Below are 14,124 nucleotides of genomic sequence, written 5' to 3'. Positions count from 1 at the left end.
TTTTTTTTTTTTTTTGGCTCTCTTGCTTTTCGATCATTCTCATCTAAGGATGGATAATTTTGTTGGATTTCCTGCATTTTGTACAATAGGATCATTCAATCATTCCTACAACCCATAAAGCCATAAAGTCCTTCCTCAGGGCATTGACTGAGCAATCACTGCTCAGGGGCAGCTTCCTTCCTTTTAGAATAAGTCAGCTTGTCTGGATCATAGCTTCCTTAGCATAAGCAACGAGTTGGGGCTGTTTCAGAGGCGAAAGGCTATTTTTCTTACAAACCATAAATGACTTTTGTATTGTCCTTTCATTATAAGATGTGTAGGAAAATAATATGCCAGAAAGAGTCCTGCCAATATTAAAGGGGCTTGTCTTTGCCTGCTTTTCCTGTCTTCCCAATCGCAAGAAATCTAAAGAACAGTTAAACAATACACGCACATTGTCTGGAGCAATACATGCAGCTCTCTCCCCGGCCATAGAACAAACTTTTCTTGGTTCTATGAAAAGTACCTCTGTGAACACCTGCTGCTCAGAGAGTTGTGAAGATACTTAGGGCCTCTACAGCAGGAAATAACTCAAAAGACAACCTAAGGGCACTTAAAACATTTCATTCTAAAAGACCGATTGCCTTTTTACGGGTGAAGTTTACAACATTTTTCTGTTTTTCAGTTAAGTAATTTTAAAAAAAATTGGGGAGGAAATAATAGTAGTTTTATGATATTACTATATTTTGTAATGTAGGAAAGAAACTGATTTCCTGAAGTATAACAGTTGACTGCATTTAATTTGTCTGCTTTTTCTTTTCAAATATATTTTCCTCGCGCAGAAACCCCTCACTTATTAAAAACATGCAGACCAGCCACACCTACTGTTCACCTCTCAATGCTGCTTTACAGGTAAGATTAATGAGCGTGGCAAATACACCACATAGGCATGTGTGCCTTCTGTATTCGTTTCAAAATATATTAGCCTTGCTCTAATTAGATATTAAATTTTAATTCCGTTAAACTTTTTTCTTAAGTGCATAAAGCATCATGGTCCCTGGAGGCAAACACATCCCAGACTGCTTCAGCATTAGCTAGATGCTTAGCATTTTGAATATTGTGGCAAAAAAATTAAAAGTTCACTTATTAATATTTATCAGCAGTATCATAATTTCCATCCTCTTATTTCAGAATTTCACTTGAGGCAAAAATACCACAAGTGTAATTACTCTAGCACAGCTATTAATGTGCTGAATGATAGGATAGGGTGTCACATGACCTTCTATTGTTCGTGGCTTTAAAGGGAAAGTAGATACCTCATCCACACACACATATGCACATATTCCTTTTCTTCTTCAAAGGGTCTTCTAGGTGTATGATTCTAAATTTTTAAATAGCTAAACTAGCTGTTATGCATGTGGAATGAAGGAAAGAGATGTCGGTTTTGTGATGCTGATCTCAATAATATTTTAAGCCAATATTTAAGTAATCTATGTTAGGGGTCAGGATTTATATATTTATAAACAAGTGTTGCAACTTCTTTACAAGCAGGTAAAAAATAATCAAAAGTTATTTTTCCAGGTATCAGTGCTGAGAGAGATACATCTCAGCTAACTTTAGACTTTTATGTGTTTTTGTAGTCCTTACTTTATTTGTGTATTTTATCATTTGATTGTTTTATTAATATTATTACTATACCATTTTTAAGTTTTATTCCTTAATTAAGCTTATAACCCACTCAGCAAATTCTTATTATTAAAACATAGTAAAGACATTGGCTCTCTTTGATAAAAGATCTCCACTATTTATGAGACAGACCCAGAAAGACTTAAGTAACATATCTCTAGAAAATTGCTTAGATAAATTAAAATGCTTAAGCTTTATTTGAACAATATGTTTTTTTAAAAAATAAGGCTGTGGTGGTGCTTCTTTTGAAACCAGGTCATGAGAATATACCATCTTTGTAAAAATGTAGTAGAATTTTTCCCTTTCTAAACCAGGAAGTAGATTGATTACAAAATAAGTAACCACCTACATCTTCATTTATTACTTTAATTTATGTAGTAACTTCTGAAAAGCAAATGAAAGCATGTGTAAATGAAGCAACTGTAAATACCATTCATTAGGATCTTATTTTCCCTTGAGTCCTGCGGAGTGCAATTTTTAAAGACAAGCTTCATCTGAGGAATAGCATTAAGATTACGAGCACATTTTGCATTCATGAGGCTGAAAGGCAAAAATGAAGAGATCCAGTGTTCCTTCAGCTTGTGTTAGCTATGTGACTAATTTCAATTAACATGCTTATCATACTGAGCAGTTCGTGTTTTTAGTTCTAAAACATGTGTTGTTGTCGTCATCTTTTCTGTCCTCTTATATTATGTGATAATATAACATTAATTTTGGTCCTATTATAGTGTCATCACTGAAAAAAAAATATTCCTGCAATGGGAAGTAGTGGAATTTTCATATTAGACTCAGTACACAAAGGGGGATCAAATAAAAAATGTATACCAATAAAAGAGAATGTTTGTAGCTCAGAGTTGAAATGAGGGGACCTTAGTGCTCTCTAGACATCGTTGTTTTCTTGCAGATGTTTCATTACCAAACTAGGTAACATCATCGGTGCTAATCATTGGTGAAATCCAGCAGGTTCTAACAGGTTCTGGAGAACCGGTAGCGGAAATTTTGAGTAGTTCGGAGAACCAGAAAATACCATCTCTGGCTGGCTCCAGAATGGAGTGGGAATGGACATTTTGCAATATCCTTCCCCCAGGAGTAGGCAGGGAATGGGAATTTTGCAGTATCCTTCCCCTGCCACGCCCACCAAGCCATGCCCACAGAACTGGTAGAGAAAAATTTTGAATTTCACCCCTGGTGCTAATCATGGGTAATGAAACATCTGCAGGAAAACAACTAAGTTCAGACATCAGCAAACATCTATATTGCACAAAGAGGGATCAAATAAAAATCTATACTGTCCCTACAATTCAGTCCACATTGCATGCTGCTAGCAGTTACGTAGCTTTATTTTGTAGAAATTATAAGGGAAGCAAAATAGAGCCTTCCAATCGTCACTCCCTTTCTGACTGATATTGAGAAAAGTCAATCACATATATAAACTGGACACAATTTGACGTTGGGTTCAGCCTTGATGGATATAAAGAAGCAGTATGTTAGAATGAGCTTATGACCCAACGTCAAGTTCTCTCTTTAGTTGCCCTTAATTTGTGGCCCCAGTCATTTGAAAGAAGCCCTAATTTAGGATAGCTTTTAAGCCATCTTGTACTACCGTTGGTGATTTCACTGTCTGTGGCAAAAGACAACAGATGTTTTGTTTGAAATTATACAGGCAACAACTATTTGGCTGAAATATGATAGGAAATTAGCATTCATCACCAATTGGCAGCCACTTGGGACTCCAATAATATCAATAACGCCAAGTTTCATTTTAGCATCTCTGTTCAAAGCGCTACTGCAAACACAGCTAATTAAGCAAGCAGGCTCTCTTGTTTCATTGGTGCGCAATTCAGTGCACTGTAACTTTACTTGAAAGTCTAACCAACAGTATCATTCAAAGCCAAGGGAAATGCCCTTTGATGATTTCCCTTACTTCTTGCCCTACTTGTGAAATAATGCATCTCCTATATTAGTTTCGTAACCGCACAATTTCTTTGGGAAGCCCCTCCTTCTGCTTTTCCCCAGATTCTTTTACCAGGAGCAGTTCTAGTAGTGAGTTGAAGGGAGTAGCAGCTATAGTGATACAGGTAGTCCTCAACTTACGACCATTTGATTATTTAAAGTTACAACAGCACTGGAAAAAGTGACTGACTGGTTCTAGAACTTAACAACCATTGCAGCATTCCTGTGGTCATGTGATCAAAATCCAGGCACTTGGCAGCCAACATGTATTTGCTATGGTGGCGGTCCTCCAGGGTCATGTGATCTCCATTTGCAATTTTCGCAGGGAGCTTCCAATAAGTGAAATCAATTGGAGAAATCCAGATTCGCTTAACAGCTGTGTGATTTGCTTAAATACGTAGTGATGCGTTTAATGATTACAGCAAAAAAAAAGATTGCAAAAGTGGGGCAACTTGCTTAAGGACTACATCTCTTAGTGACAGATGTTCCATCCCAATTGTGGTTGTAAGTTGAGGAGGGCTTGTTCAAAAGACCAGAAGATAAAACCATGGGGAATGAATAAGAGATCTGTGAATCTGTTTTTCTATCCTTAACTGCTTGTATGTTCAGCTTAGGTTGCTGTTCTGCTGTACAATATTCAGATCAGTAAATTCTGTGCCTTTCCTAGATGAAACTAACATTTCAGAAAGCTCTGTTCTATATTTTCTATCTAAAGACAGAAAACTCTGTCCAGAACTTTGACTCTGCTAATTAATACTTTACTTTTTACTTACTTTTATTTGATTTGTATACCGCCCTACTCCCGAAGGACTCAGGGTGGTGAACAGCCAACAATAAAATACATACATACAAAATTTAAAAAGCAGAAATAAAATCGAATTAAATAGTTTGGCCCAGACAAATTAAAACCCCAATCAATTTAAAACAAATTTAAACTTTGAGGATTAAAAATATTAAAAATATTAAAATATTAAAATTGTTTAAAAAGAGGGAGAAAGTTAGGCCAGGCCCGCCTGGTGAAATAAAAAGGTCTTTAGAGCATGGCGGAAGGTGATCCTCCGTATCTCCGGCGGGAGCTCGTTCCAGATAGTAGGTGCCCCCACAGAGAAGGCTCTCCCCCAGGGGGCCACCAGTCGACATTGTTTGGCTGACGGCACCCTGAGGAGCCCCTCTCTATGAAAGCGTACCGGCCGGTGGGAGGCTATCGGGAGGAGACGAGGGCAGGTCTTGAGAATGTTACCTGGGAGGAGTTTGATCCTGTGACTCCCGAGGATGTGGACAGGGTTCTGGGTAAGATTAGTGCCGCCACGTGTTTATTGGACCCGTGTCCCTCCTGGTTGGTGCTGGCCTCCCGGGAGGTTACACGAGGCTGGCTCCAGGGGATTATAAGTGCTTCTCTGAGTGAGGGTGCCTTTCCTGCCGCCTTGAAAGAGGCGGTAGTGAGGCCCCTCCTCAAGAAGCCTTCCCTGGACCCGGCTGAATTAGCCAACTATCGTCCAGTCTCCAACCTTCGTTTTGTGGCGAAGGTTGTTGAGAGCATGGTGGCACGACAACTTCCCCGGCACCTGGATGAAGCTATCTATCTAGACCCGTACCAGTCGGGCTTCAGGCAGGGGTACAGCACTGAAACGGCATTGGTCGCGTTGGTGGATGATCTCTGGAGGGCTCGGGACAGGGGTTGCTCCTCTGTCCTAGTCCTATTAGACCTCTCAGCGGCTTTTGATACCATCGACCATGGTATCATGCTGCAGCGGTTGAGGGGGTTAGGAATAGGGGGCACCGTTTTGCGGTGGTTCTCCTCCTTCCTCTCCAACCGCTCGCAGTTTGTGTTGGCAGGGGGACAGAGGTCGACCTCGAGGCATCTCGCATGGGGAGTGCCGCAAGGGTCGGTCCTCTCGCCTCTCCTGTTCAACATTTATGTGAAGCCGCTGGGTGAGATCATCCGTGGTTTTGGGGTGAAGTGTCATCTGTACGCTGACGATACTCAGCTGTACATCTCCACCCCAGACCACCCCAACGATGCCCTTGATATGATGTCCCGCTGCCTGGAGGCCGTGCGGGCCTGGATGGGGAGGAACAGGCTCAGACTCAACCCCTCCAAGACCGAGTGGCTGTGGCTTCCGGCGCCCCGATATAGTCAGCAGGTGCCATCGCTGACTATTGGGGGTGAATCCTTGCCCCCCACAGAGAGGGCTCGCAATCTGGGTGTCCTCCTGGACGCACGGCTGTCTTTAGAACAGCACATGACGGCCGTGGCCAGGGGGGCCTTTTATCAGGTTCGTCTGATTCGCCAGTTGCAGCCCTTTCTGGATCGGGATGCCTTGCGCACGGTCACTCATGCCCTTGTCACCTCCCGGTTGGACTATTGTAATGCTCTCTACATGGGGCTCCCCTTGAAGAGCACTCGGAGGCTCCAACTGGTCCAGAATGTGGCCGCGCGGGTGGTTATGGGTGCAACTCGTTGCGCCCACGTGACACCCTTCCTGTGTGAGCTGCACTGGCTCCCAGTGGTCTTCCGGGTGCGATTCAAGGTGTTGGTTACCACCTTTAAAGCGCTCCATGGCATAGGACCCGGGTACCTTCGAGACCGACTTCTGCCACCAATAGCCTCCCACCGACCAGTCCGCTCCCACAGAGAGGGTCTCCTCCGGGTGCCATCAGCCAAGTTATGTCGGCTGGCGACACCCAGGGGGAGGGCCTTCTCTGTGGGAGCCCTAGCCCTGTGGAATGAACTGCCCCCCGAAATACGAAAGATTTCCGACCTCCGGGTGTTTCACTGCGCTCTGAAGACCCTGTTGTTCCGCCAGGCAGGGCTATTAACATAACGTTTTAAATTGGGGTATTTTAAATTTCTGGGATTTTAATTGGAGCCTAATTATTTAATGATTTTAAATTTTAAATTGTTGTCGTGTTTTTGTGTTTTTAAATAGGCTGTACACCGCCCTGAGTCCTTCGGGAGAAGGGCGGTATAGAAATAAAATTATTTATTTATTTTTATTTATTTATTGGTGGTAGTAGGCGATCCCGCAAGCACCCAAGTCCTGAGCCATGAGCGCTTTAAAGGTGGTAACCAAAACCTTGAAGCGCACCTGGAAGACCACCAGGAGCCAGGGCAGCTCACGCAGGAGGGGTGTTACATCTGAGCGCCATGTCGCTCCCATTACCACCCGCGCGGCCGCACTCTGTGCCAGTTGAAGCCTCTGGGTGCTCCTCAAGGGGAGCCCCATGTAGAGAGCGTTACAATTGTCCAGGCAGGAGGTGATGAGGGCATGAGTGACCGTGCATAAGGAGTCCCGATCCAGAAAGGGACGCAACTGGAGAATCAGGCGGACCTGATGAAAAATCCTCCCGGTCATGGCCATCAAGTGCTCTTCTAAAGACAGTTGTGAATCCAGGAGGACGCCCAAGTTGCGCGCCCTCTCCGTGGGGGCCAATGATTTGCCCCCAATAGTCAGTGATGGCACTAACTGACTATATCGGGACATTGGAAACCACAGCCACTCTGTCTTGGATGGGTTGAGCCTTTATACATCTTAAAGAAAAGCAGAAACAATCAAAATAATGTTTGTGAGAAAGTTCTTTTTACAATTGTTTTCTCACCAAATGCATGTTGCTTTTTTAACTTTATGATATTTCAGAAGCCATTTGGATATGCATGTGAGGGGTATCTGGAAGTGAAATTGTTAGGAAAAACCTGGGGGAGGGGGATTTGGTCCTAGAGAAGAAAAATTATCATCAGAATTTCTAGATTAATAACTATGAGCATATCCAAAATGTCATAAGAATTTGCCTATTACTATCTCACTGCATCTCTGCAGAATTTGCCTTATGTCCACCAGTGGTTTTGGAAAAAGAAAAAAAAATAGCAAGTGTTTTTCCTATTTCAGCATTTACTAAATAAATTACTTTGCTGCAATTAGAGCTTTTCTTTTTAGTGCAAAGTGCATGACTCATTATTTTTATATTCCTTAATTTCTCAAAATTATTTTGCTGTATTTCATTGCCCTGGATAGAGTCCAAGAAATAAAAGGAAGCCAGTTAGATGTAGTATAAAGACCAAGGAAAAATCAGTAGAACTTCCATGGATGGAGATATCCATGTTTGATAACTTCAAAGATCTCAAGATGCAGGACTAATCTTCAAATGGGATTTTTTTAAAACCTTGTTTTGTGATGTATATCCTGATTGCAATTACCTCTAAACTCATTTTCTCTCTAAACTTTAAGGACTTAAGACTTAACTTAAAGACTTAAAGACTAAAACCTTCAAACTTTCTGTAGAAGCTCTTTCTCAGACTTACTTTGGGAAGAAACATAATTTTACATATTCCTCTCCTTTGTTTCTATTATATGATTGTTTTCTGTCTAAGAAGGTTAAGAGAGGTGTGCTGTAGACCATTCCAAATAATAGGTTTTTTTTCCCAGAGGAAATATATAATTATTTCATTTTGGGATTCCCAGTAGAGGAAAGTTAAATTAATCTGCAAAAACATGTTAATAAAAAACACAATTAAAATAAAATTACCTAAACTACATATTAAACTGTAGCCGCATCCTTGCATAATATTGTGTCAAAGAAATACATGTATGTCTCCATTCCGTTTTCAAAAGCTGACAGAAGGGAGGCTCATGACAAAACCTTCAAGAGCCAAGATGGCGCAGTGGTTAGAGTGCAGTACTGCAGGCTACTTCAGCTGACTGCTAGCTGCAGTTCAGCAAATCGAATCTCACCAGCTCAAGGTTGACTCAGCCTTCCATCCTTCCGAGGTGGGTAAAATGAGGACCCAGATTGTTGGGGGCAATATGCTGACTCTGTACACTGCTTAGAGAAGGCTGTAAACACTATGAAGCGGTATATAAGTCTAAGTGCTATTGCTATTCATATCCAATAAACAGGTCTCCTATAAATGGAGACTTTTTCAGTAGGGTCTCTGATGCAACTCTTAACATCGCAACAGGCTCTCATTGAGGAGGACATCCTTCAGGCAGCCCCACTACAAGGTGGTTGTTTTAACATTTAAAATCAACACCGTAAATTAAGTGTGGAAAATAATTGGGGCCAAGCTATTGCTGCATTTTGTTGCATTTGAAGCTTCTGAAACTTCTTCAAGATGATCATATTGCAGCCTTGTTTTTTATTTCTCATCCATTTAAATGATATCCTAGAAAGCCTTTGGATATGAAGGATTGTTGTAAGAATTAAGCAATATTCACCTAAATAAACTAGGCTAAACTACATTCCTACAAAATGCTAAAGATTTGTGTTTGGTTTTAGGTTAGCATGATATATAAAGGTAATTGCTGTGGTTTTTACCAGGGCTTAGGGTTTGTGCAAACCTTGCTGATTGTGGATTAATACATTAAGATGTTGAAAGGTGTATTACCATGCATTGCTTTTAAAGATGGCTTGCCTATTTATCTGTACCGAACAAGAATGATTTTCTGGTCACAATTGTCAGTATCACCAAGAGCATAAGAACACATGTGAGCAAAAAACAGATATTGCTGGAGAGAAGAAATGAATGTCTGCCTTATTTAAGTTTTGTTGCTTGATCTTTGAGCAACGAATCAGTAAATGCAAATTCCAGAATAAAGGGAGATGATTTGTATCACAAGAACATTGTTTGCTGATAAATACTCCAGGGTTCCTCAAAGAACTTGCTAGAATATAGCTAAGCCAGTCTTACATTAAATACATAGATTTCTACCTTTCCAGGAGTTTTGCAAATATCAAATATATTTGCTTTACTGCCTATGTGGGTTTTTTTTTTCCTATTTGCTGGGGGGGGGTGAGGGCTCATTGAAAATTAGTATTTACATTAAGAGGAAAAGTGGTACTTTCCTCTTGAGGCAAAACCCAGCTTGGTGGAGAAAATTAACATCAGGACAGTGTTGCAAGGTATGTGATGATATACCTTCTTGAAAGTTTAAAACCATGCAAGGCTAAGTTAACTATTTATTGTATTATGGGGGGTTTTTTTCCTCTTAAAATTCCATTTGAATTGTTTCCTGTACAATATGTGATTGGTTTTGGTGATAGAGATGAAATTACTTTTAGATAAAAATTGGAGATGAATGAACTTTTAGCTATGCCAGTGGTGAAATTAATAATACAGAGGTTATGATTTTATCCTTTGCATTTAATGAAAAAGAAAATGAAAGTAATGTAACTTGGATGTGATGGGTGGTATATATACAGATATGTGCTTGTTTCAATGCTCCTGTCTTGTTTCCCCACCCCCCTCTTTTATAGGCTTCAATAGCTGAAAACAGTATATCTCTATACACTACTGCTTCCATGGGAACCCCCACTCTGGGCAGTTTAGCCAATGCAATGCGGGAAGATCTTAATGGTGCAATGGAGCATGCGAACAGCAATGGGAGCGACAGCAGTCCAGGCCGTTCCCCTATGCAAGCAATGTAAGTAGAGTGTGTGCATCTGTGTGTGGTGTTGCTCCTCCTAACTCTGCCCTCACGCCACCCGCAGCTGAATTAAAATTCTGAACTTTAGAAAAGTTCAAACATTTATTAGATCATGAAGTAAAACAAGTATAATTAAACTTACATGTTTGTGTACCACCCATGAGCATCAACATATTTTAAAAATGTCCAACAACATGCATCATTTATAAAGTATAATAGTAACAGCAGCCAGAGCAGCTACTTAGAATATATACTTTATTTTTCGGACTATAAGACGCACCTTTTTCCCCCCAAAAAGAGGGGGGAAATCTGGGTGCATCTTATACTTCGAATGTAGCCTCGCCCAGCTTCTCAAACGGAGGTTTCAGAGGCTGAAAAAAGCATCAGAAACGAAGCTTCAGAAAAGAAGCCCCCACACAGAGCTTCAGAGGCTTTTTTTTTTCTGTTTTGGAGGCTTTCAGAGGCAGAAAATAAAGTTTTTTCTAAAACAGAGTTTCAGAAGTTTCAGAGGCAGAAAAAAAAGCAAGGCACAAAGCTTACAACCCAAAACTTGTTGCTAAAATTCACCCCTGGGAACAGCTGATTGGGGGTATTCCGGGAGGCCAATCCACCTGCCAATCAGCTTTTTTCTTATTTTCCTTCCCAAAAACTAAGGTGCGTCTTATACTCCAGGGCGTCTTATACTCCGAAAAATACGGTAGACCTTCTCTAGATGACTGCACAGATCATCTAGAATCATATTGGCAATCCAGTTTGCCATTTTATCACTTGTTCCCAACACCACAGGATAACAATAAAAAATTACCCAAGTACATTTCTTTTTAAAAGGGAAGGGAAGAGAAAAGGCCTTATAATGTCTGAAATGTCCTTCAGTTCCAGTCATTTAACACGAAGTTCCATTACTGACTGTCAGGCCCAAAACCAAGAATGACATGTGAATTTTCCAAGCTGAAAATTATAGCTTCACACATATAGACAAAATCTTGCCAGATTGAGCACTCTACTATCTGCAATATACTCTGGGAACTATTAAGGAATCTTCACCCTCTTTTTCTCACGTGATATCTGGACTGGGTTGCATCTTATTCCTCTGGACTGCACCCCCTCCTTCCTAGGAATTGACCTCCTTACTATGTTCCCTCATGAGGGCCTTTAGTAGCTATAATGAGTTTTCTCGGTAAGAGAAAATTTTATTTTGAGTATAGAAAATGTTACAGATGAACCATAAAAATGTCTTGTCGCCATGTTTTGTATTTCTTTTTTCTGTGGCATCACTGAAACTGTCCTCAAATTCAGATGACATTTCAATAAAGGGCCTTTTGGGGGGGGGAGGGGTTGTCTTTCAATTACATAGCATAGACATACAGACTCACAATAGTCAACAGTGTGTTTCTCCTTAAGTGCTTACTCTGTTTCACAAACATTTGGGTGCTGCTTACTAAAACCCTCCTGTGCATCAGTTCAAGCTACAAAGAGATCAAGAGGAAATTCCACATACTGCTGGTAATGTACAGGTAGTCCTTAACTTGCAATCATACACTCAACAAGTGTTTGAAGTTATGACAGAATTGAAAAGTGATTTATGATCAGTCTTCACACTTAGGAATGTCATAGCATCCCCATTGTCATGTGTTCAAAATTCAGCCTCTTAGCAACTATGGCTATATTTATGACGGTTGCAATCTTCCCACCGTGTTTCCAGCAAGCAAAGTCATTGGGGGAAGCCAGATTAGCTTAATGACCATGACAAAAAAGGTCATAACATTGGGTTCTACTCATCTAATGACTGCCTTGCTTAGCAACAGATGTTCCAGTCCCAACTGTGGTTGTAAATCAAGGACTACCTGTATGTTCCTTACTGAACACATACTAGAGGTCATTCAATGTACCAAGTGGTTTCTTTCAGTGGGATCTCAAAATAAAGCTGATTGGGAACCTACCATGTCTCCTTGGCCAATTTCTGGGACATAAGTAGGATCTTGAAAGGTATTTTTGTCCGTGATATTGCCAATTTAATTAGTTTGGGTTTTTTCAAAATTGAATTCCATTTAAACAATCACTTCAGCAATAGGGAATAACCATAAACTCATAAGACTTTGTGGTGAAACATGTGGCTGAGAATAGTAATACATGGTACTGTTTTTATGGCAAAAGTACACTCGGCTTTAAACTTCTGCTTCCAAAATTCATGCCACAAACGTGCAGAAAAATTCACCACTAGAAAAATGGGGAAATTGGCTTGCATCAGGTTCTTTCAACTAAAAACACCTAGTTCTACAGTTTATAGTAGTAGGGTGAAAATAATTCAAAATTTGAATTGCTTTAAAATTTAAAATGTTCCATTTCAGATTGGAAACCACTCTGTTATCCTCAAAACAGGGCATTTTGATAATTGAAACATTGCAAATTGTTGAAATAAACTGTTTCCAATGTTTTAAATTTGAAATGGCTTAGGACCTGGCTACTTACGGGACCGCCTACTACCACAAATAGCCTCCCACCACCTGGTACACTCTCATAGAGAGGGGCTCCTCCGGGTACCGTTGGCCAAACAGTGTCGACTGGCGGCCCCCAGGGGAGGGCCTTCTCTGTGGGGGCACCCACTATCTGGAACGAGCTCCCCCTGGAGATACGGAGGATCCCGGATCTGCGCACTTTCCGCCGGGCTCTTAAGACCTTCCTATTCCAGCAAGCTGGCCTGGCCTAACCTTTTCCCCCCTTTTCTTTTAAACTGAAAATTTTAAATCTGTTTTTAAATTATTGGGATGTTTTAAATTTGTCTCGGGCTAAATTGTTTAATCTGGTTTTATTTTTGCTTTTAAATTTTTGTATTTATGTATTTTATTTTTGTGCCTGTTCACCGCCCTGAGTCCTTCGGGAGTAGGGCGGTATATAAATCTAATAAAAGAAAGAAAAAAAAGAAGAATAGCAATAGCACTTAGACTTATATACTGCTTCACAGTGCTTTACAACCCTCTCTAAGCGGTTTACAGAGTTAGCATATTGCCCCCTACAATCTGGGTCCTCATTTCACGAACCACCTCGGAAGGATGGAAGGCTGAGTCAACCTTGAGCCGGTGATAATCGAACTGCTGAACTGCCGGCAGTCAGCAGAAGAACATTGAAATTTCTGAAATACTCTAATAATTTTTATTTGCATTTGATTTATTAAACGATCAACATAAATTTATTTCTCTAAAAATAGCAAAGTTCTGCTTCATTAGGTCATAAGCTTCTCCCACAATCACTTTTATTGCCAATAGTTTTTATTGTTAGGAAATAGTTTTGTGTTGTTTGTTTTATTGTATGTACTTTCATTGGTCAACGACCGAAATAAACTTTCTGTCTGTCTGTCTCATGCCAGCAAAACAATTTTTGGCAAGACTTTGGAATTACATTTCAGTCAGCTGCCAGCCCTATTTTGTTCCTTTTAATAGGGCTTTGATTAGCTGTAGTGAACAAGCTGTATCTTAAAAGTTCTAAATCAAAAGGTAGAAAAAATTAACCTGAAGCTAGTCTAATTATTAATTGTGAAGATAATTAGCATTTAATTATTTATAACAAGTTTCCTACCTGCAAAATTTTTTGGGCAGGGGGTTGAGGAGAAAAAAAAATATCTAAGATTCTTGTTACTTTGATATTTCAGCATTTTAAATAAGTGTTCGTTTTGCTTTGAGAAAAAAAAAGCTTTAAAGAAGGCAATCCTCACTTTTGATAATTAATTTGAACATTGTCTTTTACCTTCAAAACATTGGAACAGATTTAGGCTTTATAGAGATTGTTTGTGCAGTATTAATTAGCATTCCCAAAGTAGCCTTACATGACATCATTTTAGCACTGCTTGTATGTTTTCTCTTTAGGCATTTTTAGTCGCAAATATTTTTGTTCTTCCCGTGCCAATAATACAATACTGGTAGAAATGCTAGATTGTTGGAATTTTTGAAGAGTAAGGCATTTCATTTCCCAGAAATACTCCATATTTTTCTGTCTGCCTTGTGCTTGGGCACTTATTTACTTTTTTTTTTTTTTTTGAAAAAAGGTTTTTATTTTTATTTCTTATACACATTGTAAATGTACATTTTCT

General features: G+C 40.0%; 1 protein-coding gene across 1 annotated transcript in view; it reads left to right on the top strand.

Moving 5' to 3' along the window:
* The window catches only part of FOXP1 (forkhead box P1), a 270,324-nt gene that overhangs the window by 250,425 nt on the left and 5,775 nt on the right, over positions 1-14,124 (top strand). The window contains exons 15-16 of the mRNA XM_070936858.1: positions 822-891; positions 9,871-10,037. Coding sequence (XP_070792959.1) covers positions 822-891; positions 9,871-10,037 — 237 coding nt within the window. The remainder of the gene's footprint in view (positions 1-821; positions 892-9,870; positions 10,038-14,124) is intronic.

Source organism: Pituophis catenifer, unplaced genomic scaffold, assembly GCF_029215685.1.
Source record: "Pituophis catenifer annectens isolate HBS135680 unplaced genomic scaffold, rPitCat1.0.hap2 SCAF_2, whole genome shotgun sequence".
Lineage (NCBI taxonomy): Eukaryota > Metazoa > Chordata > Lepidosauria > Squamata > Colubridae > Pituophis > Pituophis catenifer.
Note: the sequence above shows the minus strand (reverse complement) of the source record. Positions and strands in the feature narration are given on the sequence as shown.